Source organism: Rana temporaria, chromosome 7, assembly GCF_905171775.1.
Source record: "Rana temporaria chromosome 7, aRanTem1.1, whole genome shotgun sequence".
Classification (NCBI taxonomy): domain Eukaryota; kingdom Metazoa; phylum Chordata; class Amphibia; order Anura; family Ranidae; genus Rana; species Rana temporaria.
The window spans coordinates 73,084,702-73,105,348 of record NC_053495.1 but is presented as its reverse complement, the minus strand read 5'-3'; the positions used below and the strand labels follow the sequence as shown (position 1 = coordinate 73,105,348).

The following is a 20,647-nucleotide window of genomic DNA, read 5'->3' as shown; positions in this document are numbered from 1 at the left end:
TGGGTTTCTTATGGCGGTTGTCTCGGCTCCTCCCCACAAGAGCTAACTCCCTTCATGGGAAGCTCTCTCCCAAGGGGGTTAGCTTGCGGGCACGCTCCCGTGATACAGCCGGATTCTATAGCCGCTGACTTATTACTCGGCCCTGCCCCCCGGCACGCCGAGTCATTGATTAGATTGACAGCAGTGGGAGCCAATGGCTGCACTGCTATCAATCTCCAATAAAGAGCCAAGAACAGCCTGAAGATGGGGGGGGGGGGGGGGTAGCCAGCGCATTCATGACGCTGGACTTTCGATGGCTCAAGTAAGTAAACCGGGGGACTGAGGGGCTTGTAAGCATCAGGTGTTTTTTCACCTTAATACATAGGATGCATTAAGGAGAAAAAATGCAAAGCTTTACAACCCCTTTAAGGGTGTAGGGGCTAGGATTCTTGCATTGTATGTTAAAGAGGACAAACTTGGGACAGAGTACCAAAAAAAAAAAAAAGTTTGCAGTTGGATTCTCTCCTTGAACCTATTGTCTCTTTTTGAAAAATGTACAGCTGTGCGGAGCTCTGCTGACACAGCCACGTCATTACTTCACAGATTCCTGTGAATGAAGAAACTAAGAAATACCATCTTTCATTGTGGCAAACATACTTGTGGTTTGAATTGGCTGTGAGCGCACTGTTCAGCATGCTTATAGTTCATTCAGCCTTCCTACAGCTTTGTAACTGAAAGCCTGAAAGGGGATACAGGCAAAAAGCTAGAGGAAGATACCGGAAAAAAATACATGCATTTATTTTTTTTGAAAGGTGAACCACTAAACCTAAAGTGTTACTAAACCCACAATAGTAAAATCAGTCTGTATATGCAGTAAAGCACGCTTGTTATACTCACTGTGGAACCTAAGGGGTTAATCCTCTGCATTGTGTAAAAATACTGTTTGATCCTGTATGCACAGATCCTCCCCTTCTTGCATTGTTTCAAAAACATGTCTGAATAGGACAGAGTTACCAGAGTCAGGCTAAACGTATACGGTTTGGTGTGTATTGCTAGAGAGTTGTTTTTTTTTCTTGGGAGAGCGCATGTGATCAGCACAGGGCCAATCAGCACTGTCTAGACAGAGGGTCAGGGGTCCTGCATCCTGATAGAACAGCCAGTGCAATATGAAATCTCCTTCTACAAGCTTTAACCAGGCACTGATAGAAGTCACAAGACTGCTATATATTGCTGATGATGAGAAAAGGCATTTAACGGTTTATATTTAATAAAATGATTGCATTTCCATGTTTTGTTTACTGTGGGAGACCAGATATAATAATGCAGGATCCTAGGTTTAGTAACACTTTAAGACCTAAATAACCCATTAATCTGAATCTATCCTTTAGCATTAAGCCTAAACCTCAGGTGAAATGTATATTTTGTTTCATTAAAACATAATGGCAATAATTACTGTCACTTTGATACTAGTTGCAATGGCAATATCTTATGATATATGCCATGCAGTTCCAGTTTTGACTGTTTCTGTCTCTTTCAGTATAGATACTACAGTATTTCATTAGCAAAATCTTCTTATTCATATTGAAAATAAGGGTTATTTTTTTTTCCAATTGTAGCAGCACACAGCCATACTGAATTGACCAAAGATGACTTATGTGTTGTTAGTTTGTTCTACTGTGTTGAAACGCCTTTATTCAAATTCTCTTTAAATAAAATATTGCTGCTAATTTAAATTGTTTTGCTTCATTAACAGGATGGCCAAGACAGTCCAGACTCTTTGGGGATTGGAATGTTTGGTGAAAACCATTTTCCACTTGCAAGCATTCCCGGTTCTCCTGCAGCTGAACAATACTTATGTGAGATAGACAAGATCTCATTACCCCCAGCAGAGTCTTGGGACAGCTGGCTGAAAGAAGAAAGCAACCCAGGTAAACAACAATCTTTTATATTGAAAGTAAGGCCCCTTTTACACATGCAAGCCGCTCAGGTCCACCTGTCAGTTTTTTAGTGGACTTGAACGGACACTCAATGCAGTTCTAAGGAGCGATGAATGTCAGTGGTGACATATCGGCTGACATCCGATCCGCTAAATTCGGACGGATAGAGACCCTATTTTCCATCTGTCTGATGGATCGAATTGGATTAAAAAAGTACAGGCGGACATTTTCATTTTCATTTTCATCCTATCCCCATAAAGGAGAGCAGGCCTCTGACAGGTCCGTCTCTGCACAGTGAGTGGAAACAGACCTGTCATCCGCCTTCTCAGCGGCAGAGTCCGTGGAGGGGGCCTTAGTCTTAAATGCTACTTTGCAAGCAACAGCCTGTAAAAACTGCTCATTTTTAACATAATTGTAAAACTGACACAATTTATTGTGCAATGGAACTAAACTTTGGATAACAATGTTTAGGCAAATGTAATGTTCTAACATGTTTGCTGACTAAATATGGTTTTCATTATCATCCATTTAGGCTTGATTCACACCTATGCAGTTTGCTTTTGATATGTTTCTGTAGTGTTATTGCAGTGCGTTTTTGCACGTTTTTACATGCCTGCCAGATAGGGCAGTACACATGCTGCAGCTAATACAAAAATTATAACCTACTGTATGTCATGTGTCATCACTGCCAAACATGACCCATTTAAGTTAAAGTGGTTATAAACCCTTTCATATATCCTGTGAAGTAACTGGGCTAAGGTAAAAAAAATCAAATGTAAAGGTGTTGGTGCTAAAAAACGTACAAAATGTACAAGTCCATGCTTCTACATACGTTCTGCTGTACTTGTGTCATCAGGAAGATGCCAGTACAGTGAAACGTACGTAGAGGAGCAAACTCATCACTTCCGGGTCCTCTATGTGACATCCTTATTGGTATATCCAGAACGAGGCATGGATAGCACGCCATTCCATGCCGATTTCTCCACCCGCACATGGTGTAGACACCTCAGTGCTCGGCATAGCACAGTCACATGTGAGTGTAAAATATTGTGTTACTTTAAAAAATATATATTAAAACAGAGTTATTTTTGTGTGTCCTTGGTGGAGTCTGTTCCCTTATCCTCACCCACAATCTGCGGGGGTCACATAGTGGAGAGATGCCTACCTAGGATTCCTCTGGTCCATTCAATTCAAGTGCATTTTGACCTACTGTAAAAAGTGGTCAGTAGGGATGGGCTATCTGTTCGAGTCGAACATGAGTTAGACTCGAACATTGTCTGTTCGCCCATTACTTCTAACAACAAGCAATTTGGGGTGTTCGCGGCAAATTAGGAAAGCCGCGGAACACCCTTTAAAAGTGTATGAGAGAAACCAAAAGTGCTAATTTTAAAGGCCAATATGCAAGTTATGGTCATAAAAAGTGTTTGGGGACCTGTGTCCTGCCCCAGAGGACATGTATCAATGCAAAAAAGTTTTAAAAAGGGCAGTTTTTTCGGGAGCAGTGATTTTAATAATGATTAAAGTGAAACAATAAAAGTGAAATATTCCTTTAAATTTTGTACCTAGGGGGTGTCTATATTATGCCTGTAAAGTAGCGCATGTTTCCAAAATGTCTTTCAGGACAGCACCCGAGAAATCATGGCTCCTCCTCCCACAGGAAACACCTCATCAATTAAGTCTTTAATAGGAGGCCTCCATGTTGCTTCCATCAGTTTTTTTTGTTTCCTCCAGGCGGAGGAACACCTCTGGTGGGAGCCATGATCTCTCAGGGCTTTCCTGGGAGACGCAAGGTTCTCACCTGTTAGGTCTATTTTCTTCAGGAGAGTGATCCTCCCACTTGCCTCCTCATTGGATGGTCCTTTTTTGCTCAGAGGGGCAGTGTTGTATTCCCGCTGGCTACCCGTTTTGCTAGGAATGGCGGTGTGGAGTTTGGCAGCCGCCATTGCCTTGGTGGCTGAGGAGAGCCTCGGCTGCACCCTGCATGGGAAGAGGCAGCACTTCTGGGTCAGTGCACGTGTAATTTCCAGCTGCAAAAGCGCAGAGGGAGAGGGCAGGGTCAACTGGTGCCTAAATTTCCAGATCAACGGGCAGCGTTTTCAAATCTGGTACCGGCTTCTTTACCAGGCGTCTGCAGTGCAGCTATGGAGAGCGATGCAGCGGATAAGGGGGCAAGCCAAAGCACCAGCAAGGCTAAGGTAAGGGACTATGTCCTCTTTTAACTCTGGCCCGTTTTCTCCTGTGGGGGGGTTACTCACCTTTCCCCCCCTTTTTTTCCCCACCCCCATCTCCCTGGTGGTGCACTGGCTGTTAGTTTAACATGTCTGCCTACTATCTGGGGACCTTTTGAAAGGTGATGGTTGTGCTGGCTTGCGGGACACAAGGAAGTGGGAAGTGTTTTTTTCCTAAGTGCACCTGGGTGTATTGATTTGTACTGTGTAACAGTTTGCTTAGCGTGGTCCCTTGTCTTTTCTCTTCTGTTTGTGCAGGCCAAAAGTTCTGCCCAACCAGTCAAAAGAAGGTGCCATGTCTGCAAGGAGAAGTTAAGCGAGGATTGGACTAAGTCGCTTTGTGTAGATTGTACTGCAAATGTAGTCAGGGAGGAGTCTCCATCCTTTTGTGGCGATTTAGTATCTACTATTAAGGATGAACTCCGTGCCACCTTTCAAGCCTTTAGGTCAAACCTAAGGGAAGAACCAGGTCCCTCAAGGGAACCCAGGGCTCCGCAGCCTTCCTCAGAACCCCAAGACGGCTCTCAAATTTTAACAGGAGACCTCCCAAGAATCTTCTTCTCTTGTTCCAGATGGAACAGACTCTGAGGAGAAAGAAAATGAAGTAGAGGCCGCTTCTAAATAGAAAATGTTGCTAGAAGAGGTTGCAGGACTTCTAAAAGTAATCCATGCAACTTTGGGAATAGAAGCGTGTAGCACTACCCCCGGAGGAGTTTTGGGTGGCATGTTACCTCTGTGACTCCGCCGTCTACAGTAGTTGATGAGAGCCGTAGTAATGGAATGTGCTCATTACTTTGCACCTAAACCCACTTGGTGTATACTGCTAGTGTGCTCATTACTTGGAACCTAAACCCACTTGGTGTATACTGCAAGTTTGCTCATTACTTTGCACCTAAACCCACATGGTGTATACTGCAAGTGTGCTGATTACTTTGCACCTAAACCCACTTGGTGTATGCTGCAAGTTTGCTCATTACTTTGCACCTAAACCCACTTGGTGTATACTGCACGTTTGCTCATTACTTTGCACCTAAACCCACTTGGTGTATACTGCAAGTGTGCTCATTACTTTGCACCTAAACCTACTTGGTGTATACTGCAAGTGTGCTTATTACTTTTCACCTAAACACACTTGGTGTATACTGCAAGTGTGCTTATTACTTTGCACCTAAACCTACTTGGTGTATACTGTAAGTGTGCTTATTACTTTGCACCTAAACATACTTGGTGTATACTGCAAGTGTGCTCAGTAGTTTGCACCTAAACCTACTTGGTGTATACTGCAAGTGTGCTCATTAGTTTGCACATAAAGCTACTTGGTGTGTACTGCACGTGTCCTCTGCAGTTTGCACCTAAAGCTACGAGGTGTGTGTACTGACTTTGTCCTCTGCAGGCCATTATAATGTCTGGAAGGACAACAAAGAGAGGCAGAGAGTCACAAGGGCAAGCAGGCTCTGCGTCTAGAGCAGGGCTCAAAATTTCAAGTCCTGAGCTACTAGCCAGGCCTCAAGAGTTACTCGCCACCAGTTGCCCCACCTAATTCATACACTGCCCTGCGCCTAATTGCACCCGTAAACACGCCCTCGTCGATTATCTCATGGAATGTTTTATGCAGAATCAAGTTACAAAAGTAAATATTACAAACAACAACTTTAACAAAATGGGACAGGGCACTGGGGGCAGACCAGAGGGACAGGGCACTGGGGGCAGACCAGAGGGACAGGGCACTGGGGGCAGACCAGAGGGACAGGGCACTAGAACTGGGTCTCTTTCCCATTCTCTTGCTGTTTCCTCTGCAACTCCCATCCATCCTCTCTCTCTCTCCCATTTATCTCATCATCAGTGTGTGCGGCTCCACGCTTGCATGTCCCCACTTCCCCTTTTTATTCAGGCTGGCAGAGAGGAGAGGAGCTGCAGCACAGTGGGAGGGAGTACAATCCAGCGCTGAGATCCACACAACTGCACAGCCATTGACACCATAGCACAGTGCACACTGACAGCGCACAGCACACATTGAGACCAGTCTGTTCACAGTGCTCAGGCTAAACTGTTGGACACTTACATAGAGCACAAGGAGAAGAAAACTGCACAAACTAGAAGGCTGCCGCTCTCATGTCAGGGCAACTTTCAGTGAGCGCTGCACCGGAGTGGTAATTTTTGCAATCCTCCACCTCACTCATTACTTTCTGCTCTCCAGCTACATTGGTCGGGGGGATTGGGGGCAGGCTCAGAGAGGTCATACTGTTAGGTCCTATGGCTTAATGAGAATTGTAAGGAGAGCACCTGTGTACTGCTCTGCCTGTGCGCGGCTCACCAGACTACTTTTCCCGAGCATGCACCTTTCCTCTTCGGCCGCCAATCTCATCGGGACTCTAAGTGTAGGCACAGATTGGAGGGAGATTGGTCATGCAGCCCTGTCATCACTCGCCCCCAGCTTAAATTCACTCGCCAAATGCTAGTAGGCGAGTGGAAATTTTGAGGGCTGGTCTAGAGGCAACAGTGCTGGTGGTGAACACGGTGCACCCTCTTCAGCACGTGGCCGTTGGACACGCTCGTCCTTCTTTTAGGGAGCTTGCTGTGTTGAGCCTCAACATGCAGACAAATTGGTAGAGTGAATGACCAAGCCATCCTCATCCTCCTCCTCTCTCACCCAGGCTGAGCTTACTTTGTCTGGCAAAGTACCTGCCAAGGCGTCCTCTTCCCTCTGATTAATGGCATCACTAACTCCTTCCATAGTCCCACCATGTCCTCCTGAGGAGTCCCCCGAACTGCTTGAACACAGTGTTGGGTACATGCTGCATGTGGATGCGCAGCATTTTGAAGGCTCCGATGATGGAACACAGATAGAGGAAGGCAGTAATGTGAGCCCAGAGAAAGGGGGTGCCCAAGAAGCACAGCAATCTGGCAGTCATGTTCCCCCAGCTGCAGCATACTGCCAGATTTTCGACAGTGATGAGGAGGGAGGGGATGATGAGGTCACTGACTGTACGTGGGTGCCTGATAGGAGAGAGGAGGAGGAGGAGGCACAAGCACATCTCCAATGAGGCAGGATGCCCTCCAGGGGCCAGCTTAAGGACAGCACACCGACTGCATTACAACGCAGAGCTACGCCTGTGCAGGGCACTGCTGTGTCTCAGCGTTATTGCAAAAGTTCTTTGGTGTGGGCCTTTTTTGAGACGTGCATCAGATCGCACCGTTGCTATTTGCAACATATGTCTCATGCGTATCTCGCGTAGCCAAAACATCACCCGCTTGGGCACCACATGCTTGACCAGACACATGTCGACCTTCCATGCAGTTCGTTGGCAAGCATTCCTGAAAAACCCACACCAAAGAACAAAGCGGACCTCCCCTTGCCCCTCATCAGCTGGGATCTCCAACCCCACTATACCCTCAGTCCTCTCTGAAGCCTGCACTGATAGGACTGAAGGTGTAGAATTAGGTGTGTCACAACCTAGTAGTACATGCAGGCAATCTACTATCGGTACACCGATGGCAGATTGTTCCAGACAAATTTTCCTGCCCCAGCTGCTGCAGCGCCGAAAGAAGTAATCTCCCAGCCATCCACATGCCCAGCGGTTGAATGCTAGCTTAGTGAAATTGCTAGCACTTCAACTACTGCCTTTTAAGCTGGTAGATTCTGCCTCCTTCCATGAGTTTGTGGAATGTGCGTTACCTCAGTGGCAAGTTCCTAAATGCCACTTTTTCCCACGGAAGGCGATTCCGGCTTTCTACCGCCATGTGGAAGGCAATGTCCATGCCTCGCTGGACAGGGCGGTCAGTGGTAAGGTGCATATTACCGCTGACTCATGGTCCAGCAGGCATGGACAGGGACGTTACCTCTCTTTCACGGCACATGGGTGACTCTGCTGGCAGCTGGGAAGGATGCAGGACAAGGTACAGTAGTGTTGGAGGTAGTTCCGCCACCACGCCTCCAAAATACTACTACTGGTTGTGACACACCTCTCTCCTCCACCCCCTCCTCTTATTCTTCCTCTGTGGCCTCTTCCTGTGCTGATGTGTCCTCGGAACCAGCGGTGCTCCGTAGGCGCACGAGGGGCTACGCAGGAATGCAGGCAAGGAGATGCCATGCAGTTTTAGAGCTGGTGTGCTTGGGAGACAGGAGCCACACTGGGGCAGAGGTTCTGTCAGCTCTGCAGGGGCAGGCTCAGAGGTGGTTGACGCCACACCAGCATAAGCCAGGAATGGTGGTTAGCGACAATGGCACCAACCTCCTCTCTGCCCTGCGAAAGGGACAACTGACCCATGTGCCTTGTTTTGCTCATGTTCTGAATTTGGTGGTGCAGCGGTTCTTGGGCAGGTACCCGGTCTTAAAGGATGTCCTGAAGCAGGCCAGGAAAGTCTGTGTGCATTTCCGAAGGTCATATAATGCCAGTGCTCGGCTGACAGACCTCCAAAGGGAATACAACCTGCCCAAGAACCGCCAAATCTGTGACATGCCCATCAGGTGGAACTCTACGTTGGCCATGCTGCAGCGGCTGCACACGCAGCAGAGGGCCATCAATGAGTATCTGTGCCAATATGGCAGCAGAACTGGGTCAGGGGAGCTTGGGTTTTTTTTCCCGACGCCAGTGGGCCTTGATCAGGGATGCATGCACTGTCCTGTCACCATTTGAGGAGGCCACGAGGATGGTGAGCAGTGACAGTGCATGCATCAGTGAGACTGTCCCTCTTATTCACATGTTGGAGCACACGCTACGTGGAATAATGGACAGGGCCCTTGAGGCAGAACAGAGGGAGGAAGAGGAGGACTTCCTTACCTCTCAAGGCCCCCTTTATCCAGACAGTGGTCCTGCTTGCCTGCCTAGCACACAGGAAGAAGACGAGGAGGAGGATTGTATCAGCAGCATGGAGGTGGAGCCTAGCACTCAGCACCATCAGCAGTCTTCAAGGGATCAATTACAGTCCCAAGGAACCCATGGACTTTTACGTGGCTGGGATGAGGTGGCTGCGGATCCTGTCATGCTCAGTGACCCAGAGAACTCTGCCCTGAATGCCTCAGCAAACCTACGCTGCATGGCCTCCCCGATCCTGCAAATTCTGCGTAAGGATCCTCGTATTCGTGGTATCAAGGAGAGGGATCATTACTGGCTGGCAACTCTCCTTGATCCACGTTACAAGAGTAAGGTTGTGGACCTTATCTTGCCGTCGCAGAGGGAGCAGAAGATGAAACATCTTCGGGAGGCCTTGCAGAAATCTCTGTGCAATGCATTCCCAGAGACTGGGGGGTTACCAAATCCTGGTCCTGGACAACGTGTTGCTGAGGCTTCGGTGAGTCACAGAAGGAGCGGTGGAGAAGGTGGCCGTCTGACCGATGCGTTCAGACAATTTTTTAGTCCGCAGCCCCAAGGTATGACCGGTTCCAGCAACCATCACCAGCGTCTGTTTTAAATGTTGCGGAAATACCTAGGGGCAAGATCAGACTTGGACACCTTCCCCACCGAAAATCCTCTGGCTTACTGGGTCTTTAGGGTGGATCACTGGCCAGAGCTTGCACAGTACGCAATTGAGCTACTGGCTTGTCCTGCATCCAGCGTACTTTCAAAACGCACATTCAGTGCTGCTGGAGGCTTTGTGACCGATCATAGGGTGCGCCTCTCCACCGACTCCATCGATCGACTGACCTTCATAAAAATGAATCAGGCTTGGATCACCACCAGCTACCAAGCACCTGATGCTGATGTAACTGAATAATTTTTTTGAAATGTCAGATCCCTTGGAGACTGCCTATGCTGATGCTGAGTGACTGTTCTGTTATGCTGACTGAATATACTTTTCCTCCTCAATGATCTTGCTGATATTTTCTAAGAACATTGTTGGTTCTGGGCACCGCCACCAGTGCCTAAGGCCTAATTTTTCTGCCCCTGTTTAACAGGGGCGTGTAATAAAAATGTTTGATGCAATTCTTTGCAGCAGGGCTTATTACAGCGCTCCAACTAGAGTATCTGTGAGGGGTTGCAGTGTTGTGGCACCGCCACCAGTGCCTAAGGCCAAATTTTTCTGCCCCTGTTCTAGTGTTTTTCTTTGTTTGATTATTTTCTAATTTGGGTTTATTGTAGCTTTCTCCTAGGTTATCATAGTGCCATGTTTATTTTCCTGTACTAAACACGAATCATTGTAAATGTAAACACCACAAATCTAGATTTGTTCTTTTAGGAAGCATTGATATAATATAAAGCCACACATTGTTGAGTATCCAAAAATATTTATTGTTTCACATTTAAAATGTGTCATTTTTTTTTATACAAAAATATCTTATTATACATTTTTTTTTTTTTTTTGATTATCAAGAAATATATTTTTGGATAGAAATATTTGTCAACATCAAATTTCTTTGTTGTTATTTTTTTAGAGATATCTTTTTTTTTTTCTAAAGCCCCATACACACCATCAGATTATCTGCAGATTTTTGTCTTCAGATTTACCAAAACCATGTAGTACAAGGGCCTGCCTGATTGCATACAAATTGAAACTCTTAAGGTTTGACCTCCTATTAGATGGTTTTGGTAAATCTGCAGAAAAAAATCTGCAGATAATCTGATGGTGTGTATGGGGCTTTAGATATATTTTTTCTTGGTGTATTTTCTTTGAGAATAACAAAATTAAAAAATTTCTGGTTAAAACGCATGAACAATGACCAACTTTTTAGCATTTGTCATTGTTCATGCGTTTAAGCCAGAAAACTAGAGATTCCACTTTAAAAAAATTAAAACAAAACATACATATAAAAACAAACAAAACTTAAAAAAAAAAAATTTAAACCCTCCCCAGAACATCCATTAAATTCTTTAGTTTTCGCTCCACCGTTTTTGTTTTTTTTCTCATCTGCCCCAAACGGATGTGGATGTCCTCGATTTCAGCCCTGCAGGACAACACCTCTCCAATTAACAGCTGGGCGCTGTATGTGTCTAATCCACCATCAATAGCACGAAAACCTCCTGAAATTTGGAAACAAACCATGTATTAAAATGATGCAGGCCTACGTCTATTACCTGAAGCTGTGCAGTATGACACTGACCTGATGTGGTCGCAGTTTCCACTTCCTGCACATCCCACGGGGGTGGGGCTTGGGTATGTGTGGGGTTTCTCTGCTCCAGTCTCGAAGCTTGATTGCGCCCTATGAGATTGTAAAAAAGGGATACATGAATCAAAAAGATTAGAAGCCTGAAAGAGGAATATGAATCATTATTTTTGAGTGTGGTACAATTGTCTGTTTTTACAATCCTTCTAAGCTTAACACAGGATTGTATCCATTACCAAAGCTGCTACATTTCTCTATCTTTGGCCAAGTTTCCTACATGGAAACACACCAAGGGCCAGATCCACAGTCAGCGGCGTAAATGTAGACGGGCGTAGCGTATCGTAGTTACGCTACGCCGCCGCAACCTATAGAGGCAAGTGCTGTATTCACAAAGCACTTGCGTCTAAAGTTACGGCGGAATAGCGTACATGTGTCGGCGTAAGCGCGCCTAAATCAAATGAGGAACAGGGGGGTGTTTTATGTAAACTAAGCATGACCCCACGTAAATAACGCTTTTTTCGAATGGCGCATGCGCGCGCATGCTCAATATCACGTCGAATTTTCAAATTAAATTACGCCCACTCAATGCCTAGACGACGTGAACGTAACTTACGCAAAGCCCTATTCGTGAACGTTTTACGCAAACAACGAAAAATTTGACGCTGTCCCGACGTCCATACTTAACATTGGCTACGCCTCATATAGCAGGGGTAACTTCACGCCGGTCCGACGCCTTAAGCAAACGACGCATATAGATACGCCGGGCGCACGTATGTTCGTGAATCGTCGTATCTACCTAATTTGCATATTCTGCGCGTAAATCTACGGAAGAGCCACCTAGCGGCCAGCTAGGTGGCGTCAGTCGTATCTAAGTCGTATCTAAGCAAAAATCCGGCGTATCTTGCTTTCTGGATACAGAAAAAAGATACGCCGGCACATCCTAGAAATTACGCGGCGTATCAAATACGCCGACATAACTTCTTTGTGGATCTGGCCCCAAGTATCCACTGGATCACCTCTGTGTGACACCCTAAATAGGTTGTTCTTGTGGCCAACATTTGTACTACTGAGTCCATATGTGTAACCAACTGCTGAGCATAGTGGCCCGGATTCACGTAGCACTTACGCCGATGTATCTCGAGATACGCCGCGTAAGTGTAAATGTGCCCTGTTGTATCCGTGCGATGTGCCCACAAAGCAAGATACGCCTGAAAATAGGCTTCTTTCGACCAACGTAACTTGCCTACGCCGGCGTATCTTGGGCGCATATTTACGCTGGAGGCATATGGGAATTTCGATTCCAATATGCAAATGAGGGAAATATGGCGATTCACAAACGTAGTTGCACCCGGCGCATCAGATACGCGGTTTGCGTAAGTCGTACGTCCGGCGTAAAGTTATTCCTCATATAGGAGGCGCAAGTCATGCAAAGGTATGGACCAGGGAACACAGCCGTTGGATTTTACGTCGTTTACGTAGTACATGAATAGGGCTGGGCGTAGGTTACGTTCACGTCGTAGGCAGTGATTAGAAGTATCTTAGGGAGTAGTTTTGACGTGATTCTGAGCATGCGCACTGGGATACGTCCAAGGGACGGCGCATGCGCCGTTCGTTCGGCCCATTATTTGCATGGGGTCACGCTTCATTTAAATGGATCACGCCCACTTCCACCTACTTTGAATTAGGCTGGCTTACGCCTACGAATTTACGTTACGCCGGCGCAACGTTGGGAGCATTTGCTTTGTGCATTCCATGCTTGCCTCTCTGCGTTGCGCCTGTGTTGCGTCTGCGTAGCGTAAAAGAGATACACTACGGCAGCATATATACGCCGATGTATGTGAATCTGGGCCACTCTCCTTTTACTGTATATTGACTTAAAGCGGAGGTTCTGCTGGGAAACGTTTTTTTTTTTTTAAGACTACTCTGCTGCTGTTCAAATACACAGTTCTTTACTTACTATTGCCGATCTTGCAGCCGCCACGATCGCGCTTTGGCAGTAAAGGATATTTTATAAAAACTTGTGATGGACATTGCCATCTTCATTGAGGGCACCTTGAAGCCCTCCTGTATTTCTTCCGGGATGCAGTGAATGCTGATCTCCCAGCATTCACCGCGTAATCCCGCGCATGCGAAGTGTTGACGGCGAGTCGCGCCGTCAACACTGCACAGTTGCCATCACAACGGCCGGCGGCGTCCTGAAAAGGACACGCCCCGCTGTGATGTAACACTAGTCCTCCTTTACCAGCACAGTATCCGCCCTCATCACATGACGCGCTTTGCGGGTCATGTGACCCGCTTCCCGCGTCACGTGACAGCACACCTAGCGCGAGACTACACGCGCAGAGAGATCAGTTGATGTGCTATGATTGGCCCACACGTCACTGCAACGGAACCAAGCAAACAGCGCCCACAATGCACAGCGCCGTCGGGGGAAAGTAGAGAAACGCCCACTCCCCGATGGGATGGAAACCCGGAAGCACATCAAAGTACAGGTAAGGGACCATTGAAAAAAAAAATTTACAACGCTATGATGCTTACATTGGGTGGAGGTTAAGGATGCTGGAAAGTTGATTTGGAGGGTGAACCTCCGCTTTAAGTTTGATTATTTAAATCTAAGTTAAGAACACATGTACATTACATAAAAAATTGTTCTCACATAAATAGATCAAGATGTCTCAAGTTTCATGTTTGTGTGTAGTGGGCACAATAATTGGTCGTATGAGTCGTCGTTCATTCGCTCACTCACTAATAATAAAATACCATCTCTTTGTCTGTATTTTATTATTAGTGAGCGAATGAACGACGACTCATACGACCAATTATTATGCCCACTAACATGAACCTTGAGACATCTATTCTTGAACTGTATATATACAACCTGAAAGAAAAAGCACAATAATAAAAAAAACTAATCAGAGTACACATGAAAATTACTTACTTCTTCTAATGACTTTTTTTAATCTTCTCCATTTGCTCCGGCTCTCTTAATTTAAGGTCAGACCACCTTTTGCGGAGCTGTTCCCTTGACCTGCGTGCCCCGGATTTATGGTGGAGACTCTTCAGCACATTGTCCATGATCTGGGCCTTCACTTTGTTTGGATTCTTGTAAGGGCCATGTTTTCCGTCATAATCCTCCCTCCTTAGGATTGCCACCATTTCCACCATCTCCTCAAACGCCATATTTGTGACCTTGTACCTCCTGCTCCTGTATCTGGTGTGTGCTACCGCCTGGCTTCGCTCCTGGCTTGAGGTTGCAACTTTCTGAGTGTCCTCCATGTTGTATTGCATTGAACGACCGAAAAGGGGTGGGGAAAGTACTAGAATGATCGTCAGGGGCGGGAACGTGCGGAGCTTCTCGCATGCGCAGTGTATAAAGGGATACCGTGTGAGTGAAAACGGTGTACACAGTCTGTGGAAGAAGGCGGAAGAAACAACCCGTTTCCGATAATAACTTGTATATTGGGCTTTAAAATTAGCACTTTTGAATTCAAACGTTCGAGTCCCATAGACGTCAATGGGGTGCGAAATGTTTGCGCGAACGTTCGGTCCGTTCAAAGGTTCTGGTGCGAACCGAACGGGGGGGTGTTCGGCTCATCCCTAGTCATCAGTACTATCTGTCATGGAGCCGCTGTCGTCTATAGGATCATATTCTGAGCCTGAATCTGACAGATGAGTGACCTCCTCTTCACTATCTTCCATGCTGAGAAATGTGTAGGCCTCTTCACTAGTGTACCTTCGATTTGCCATTTTGGACTCTAAATTTACTGGTACAACTAGTAAGATTCACAGGTAAAAAAGCACCTGACTGTCAGCAACTGTATAAAATGCTATCAAAGATCATGTTCCCGTCCACTCTTGACTCTTGCTCAGGGCCGTTTGAACGAATTTGGGGGCCCCAAGCAAAATGGACATGGAGCCCCCCCCCCCCCATGCACGCACACAAAGCCTACAAGAACCACAGCATAGCGATACAGTGTAAGTTCACCCACACTTTATATAAAAAATGAAGGTTTACAGTGCAAATACTGCTGTTGTATATAATGTGCATAGAATGTTATCATTTGCAAAAAACACCACTGTACCATAAAATCAAGTATACATTAAAGTGCACAATAACGAAATCCAACATACTTAAAACACACACTAACATTTTTACGTTTTGGGCGGATTTGCTAGTGCCCGAGGAAGGGTTAAAACCACCCGCAATGCGCTGCTGCAGCAGCACATTGCCAGCGGTATAGCTGTGCTGTCCCATTGATTTCAATGGGCAGCAGCGGTGAAGGAGCGGTAAATACACCGCCCCTTCTCCGCTCCAAAAATGCGGCTAGCAGGACTTTTTTTACCGTCCTGCTGGCGCAATGCTCCAGTGTGAAAGCCTGAGGGCTTTCACACTGGAGACAATTAAGCAGCTTCTTAAGGGCGGTTTGCAGGCGCTATTTTTAAGAAGCTGCTCAATTGTCTCCAGTGTGAAAGCCCTCGGGCTTTCACACTGGAGAATTGCGCCAGCAGGACGGTAAAAAAAACGTGTAAAAAAAAAGTCCTGCTAGCCACATCTTTGGAGCGGAGAAGGAGCGGTGTATTTACCGCTCCTTTACCGCTGCTGCCCATTGAAATCAATGGGACAGCGCAGCTATACCGCTGGCAATGCGCTGCTGCAGCAGCGCATTGCGGGCGGTTTTAACCCTTCCTCGGGCGCTAGCAAATCCGCCCATAGCGTTGGCAGTAAAAATAGCAGAGTTTTACCGCCGACGCTATGAGCTGCTAAGTGTGAAAGGACTCTTAGATGGAAATGGGATGGTAAAGAAAATGGAAAGAAATCTATGGTAATTGTTTTGTATATATTACCCGATTCAAAAAAGAAGCAATTAGACCCCTTTCACACTGGAGCGTATTGCAGGCGCTATAAGATTAAAAATAGCGCCTGCAAACCGCCCTTAATCTTATAGCGCCTGCAATACGCTCCAGTGTGAAAGGGGTCTAATTGCTTCTTTTTTGAATCAGGTAATATATACAAAACAATTACCATAGATTTCTTTCCATTTTCTTTACCATGCCATCAATTGTCGCCATTGTGCCATGCCATCAATTGTCGCCACTGTGCCATGCCATCAATTGTCGCCACTGTGTCATGCCATCAATTGTCGCCACTGTGCCATGCCATCAATTGTCGCCACTGTGCCATGCCATCAATTGTCGCCACTGTGCCATGCCATCAATTGTCGCCACTGTGCCATTCCATCAATTGTCGCCACTGTGCCATGCCATCAATTGTCGCCACTGTGCCATGTCATAAAACACAGCCACTGTGCCATTAATTTTCGCCTATGTGCCATGCCATTAATTGTCACCACTGTGCCTATCAATTGCCAGCAGTTTGCCCCCTCAAAAAATAGCAGGGTATTCTGAGCTCCTCCCCCTGCCATCCAGACACTCACATGTGGTCTCACCATAGTTTCACCTCCAGCCGCACACCTCCAGCCCCACACCTCCAGCCGCACATAGACATGCTGGAGATTGTAGTCCTCCTATAGTCCCGCCCAGCCTCCGCCTCTATTACACAGCCATCTACTCACCGTGCGTGTACTGTACTTCTTTCAGGGCTTCCGAGTCCCGCTACCTCCGCCCGCAGGTCCTCCGGTTCTCTGCACTTGATATGCACGTGTCAGCGATCCCCCTCACTGTTCTGTGCAAGAGTCGGCGCTGTCAGTAGTGTCCCGACTCCCGCAGCTTGCTGAGGCATCGGACCCAGGGTCAGGGCACGGGTCCATCGGCTGCCCACGTTACGCTGCTCCCCACACAATTTTCCCACAGAGCAACTTGCCGCCCTTGACCGCATGGTGATAGCTGACGAGAGGGGAGGAGGAGGTGGGGAGGAAAGGACATCTGATTGGTTGTCAAGGAAGCGGCGGCCCCGTTCCTTGACAACCAATGATCGCCAGCATTTTTTTCTTTACTTTTCAGCTGCTAGCAGGGAATTCCTGCTGAGAGCTGAAAGTACAGCGCCGAATGTATCGGTTTTTGGTATCGGCTCGGCGGCTCGGTCAGTGTTATTATCCCCATTAAAGATACAAAAATCCTGCTGCCTGTGCCACTGGATGCTGGGGCCCCTGGCCAGCTCGAGGCCCCAAGCAATTGCCTCCTTTGCCTCTCTTGTTCCGACGGGCCTGCTCTTGCTGGAGATGCGACCACGCCACAGGTACGTACTACCATATCTGGTGGGAGTGTGAGTTGATCCGCCCTTTCTGGAACTCAATCTTCCAGATGTATTCAGATCTCTATGACAAACCGCTTGCCCCCTCCCCCTCCGTGGTCCTTCTTTCTGTCCTCCCAGGTTCCCTTAAGTTCCAAAAGCACACCCTCCTGAAGTTCTGTTTGAGCGCTGGTAGGCAACTGATCTCCAGACATTGGAAATCCTCCACCCCCCCGTCCCCAGCCGAATGGGTATGTGAGATGAACAACATTATGCTCATGGAGGAGCTACAAGCCAAGTCCCTTAACACTCATGCTAAATTCTCCTTCACCTGGAGTATATGGAGGCATTACTCTACTTCAGATAAGCTTAAAACCAGACTGAACCCAATCTAACCTCCCATTCGCCTGTTTCATTCGGGGCCACCCCACCTCCTAGCTGGGGGTGGAACCCCAAGGAACGGAGCACGCCGCAACCCCCCCTCCCTCCCCCCCCTTGCCCCTTTCTTCACTCAACTTTTCTATCTATCTCCACTTCTTCCCTCTTACCTAGCTCTCGGCCCTCCCCCAGGGCCTCTTAAACGGACCATCCAGTTTCTCCTTCCTTTTTATTTCATTTCTCACTAGTCATTCATCGATTTGGTACACCGAACGAACCCCCGGGTTGCGGTGCATCCCCCGTGTTGTTTAAGTACCCTTTGCATCCCAGCACCTAATTTATCATATGTCATAGACATAACTGCCCTGGCTCCTGGCCGCAGCAGACTCCCAAAGGGGCGGCCGGACCACTGGTAGTCTCTGCCCGATGCTGGCCTGTATTTCTTAAACATCTATGTGCCACCTCAGTGCCTATTGCATATTTGTTGGTACCTCATCGCCTGATAGGTATGGTAATGTAACCGTTTACTGTTTTCTTTCTACTCTGTATGTTTCTATGTTTGAAGATCGGGTGGCCCTCTGTTGGGTGCTTGTCCAGATCGATGCTGTTTTGTCTTTCTGTTAAAACAACAATAAAATATTATTGAACCTAAAATGCTACCAAAAAAACTGTTAGCAATTGGAGGGATCAGGCCTGACTCTGTGAATGCTGCAGTTATGTGTTTGGTGTTTTGTAAGTGACAGTGATCGATCAATACTGCACTTGAGTGGGCTGAACTGAGCTGGGCGGAGGGGCAAAACACAGGTGCTAGCAGGTATCTGGGCTGATCCCGCTAACACTGCGTTTTTGGCAACCCTAAACTGCTGGGGACGCTAGTATAGATCTGATCAGATCAGATATTGATTTGTTCAGATATTCCTAAGTTAGGTGTATGCTGCGTGCGTGGGTGTTAGCGCTACTGGCACTTATCTGACGCTGCCTGGGGTGATGCCAGGGGAGGGCTGGAAGCCTTAGGCCTGGGGGGCAAGTCCAATCAAGTGGCCCATTGATTCATCGAATTGGCTCACCATCCATCTACACTACATTCTCCGCACAGAGAGATGGGAGGGAAATTGCTCCACATTGCCACAGAGAGAGACTGCTTGACACTGCCTGCACAGAGAGAGAGAGACCGCTTGACACTGCCTGCACAAAGAGAGAGACCGCTTGACACTGCCTGCACAGAGAGAGAGAGACCGCTTGACACTGCCTGCACAGAGAGAGAGACCGCTTGACACTGCCTGCACAGAGAGATAGAGAGACCTCTTGACACTGCCTGCACAGAGAGAGAGACCGCTTGACACTGCCTGCACAGAGAGAGAGACCGCTTGACACTGCCTGCACAGAGAGAGAGAGACCTCTTGACACTGCCTGCACAGAGAGAGAGAGACCGCTTGACACTGCCTGCACAGAGAGAAAGAGAGACCGCTTGACACTGCCTGCACAGAGAGAGACTGCTTGACACTGCCTGCACAGAGATAGAGAGAGACTGCTTGACACTGCCTGCACAGAGAGAGAGAGAGAGAGATAGACTGCTTGACACTGCCTGCACAGAGAGAGAGAGAGAGAGACCGATTGACACTGCCTGCACAGAGAGGCGGTCACTTTCTGTGGGGACAGTGTGAAGCTGTCAATCTCTGTGCAATCATTGTGGAGCAGTCTCTCAGAGAGAGACATCGAAAAAGAGTTTGCCCCTTCCCCACAGCAATGAGACTGCAGAAAGATGAAGACTAAAAACGCTACCTTCGAGTCTGGAGCTTCTCTGGTGAGTGAGCACCACACCACTGGGCAAGCCAAGCAAGCAGAGAGTCACAGTAAGCACAGCAGGCTAAACACGCAAGTCCTGCTGTCTCCCCGGCATGACTACCAGATTCCCCAGGCTGCAGGCTCCTCCTGTGTCAATTGCAGGTAATGAGAAAGGTACATGCAGGTGCACGCTGGTGCAGTTAAAGAGCATTGTGGGCCTGCAGTGGACCAGTTTTAAGAGTGGCAGGGATATGAGGTAAATAATTTTATATCCCAGCTCTCCTCTTAATGGCCACCCTCCTGTGTTTCCAGGAGCCTTTGCTGGCTTGTGCCCAGCCCCACAGATGTAATGCTAGGAAAGCCTGGCATTTGATTTACCGAGCTTCTGTAAAAGCCGTGTGTCGGTGTGGGATCTTAAATGAAAGTTTTCAAGTCATCAGACTACAGTGATCACTGCCAGCAGCTATAGCAGCTAGCAGTGATCGCCAAAAAAAAGAGACACGCTGGCTGTACTGAATCAGTTGATAGATTGAATTCTGTACAACCAGTCTGCACATAGATTGAAATTTCTGCTGAACCGGCAGAATTTCAATCTGTCTATGGTGGCCTAAGTCCACAAATCTCTGGGTTTAAAGGGTCACTAAAGGAAAAACAATTTTTTAGCTAAATAGCTTCCTTTACCTTACTGCAGTACTGGTTTCATGTCCTCATTGTTCGTTTTTGCTTTGAAGTAGCTGTAATTCTGCTGTGATCTCCACACTTCCTGGTTGCCTGTTTCCTTGTAACCATCGTACTGGGAGAATTTCACGGTGGTCTAAGCTGTCATTACTGTGTGTCTAAAACTCCTCAGAACCAATCAGATTCATTTTAAAAACAAAACACTGCCCTGGATTTGTTGTTTTTGTTCTGTGAGTCTTCCCGACTCACCTCTCACCCGGAACTTCATGTATGTACCTTTAAAACCGAACGTGAAACTAGAGGCACATTATATGATAGATTAAATTCAATTTTTAATCATTTTTAAAAGGAATCAGTTAACTTTTATGTCTCTATACCCAATAAACAGTCATTTCAGCAAAAAAAAAAATTTCCTTTAGTGACCCTTTAA

The 20,647-nt window shown here is 47.1% G+C and overlaps 1 protein-coding gene across 1 annotated transcript in view; it reads left to right on the top strand.

Moving 5' to 3' along the window:
- The window catches only part of CACNA1I (calcium voltage-gated channel subunit alpha1 I), a 2,078,868-nt gene that overhangs the window by 2,027,701 nt on the left and 30,520 nt on the right, over nt 1-20,647 (top strand). The window contains 1 exon segment of the mRNA XM_040359583.1: nt 1,733-1,907. Within this exon segment, the coding sequence (XP_040215517.1) occupies nt 1,733-1,907 (175 nt within the window).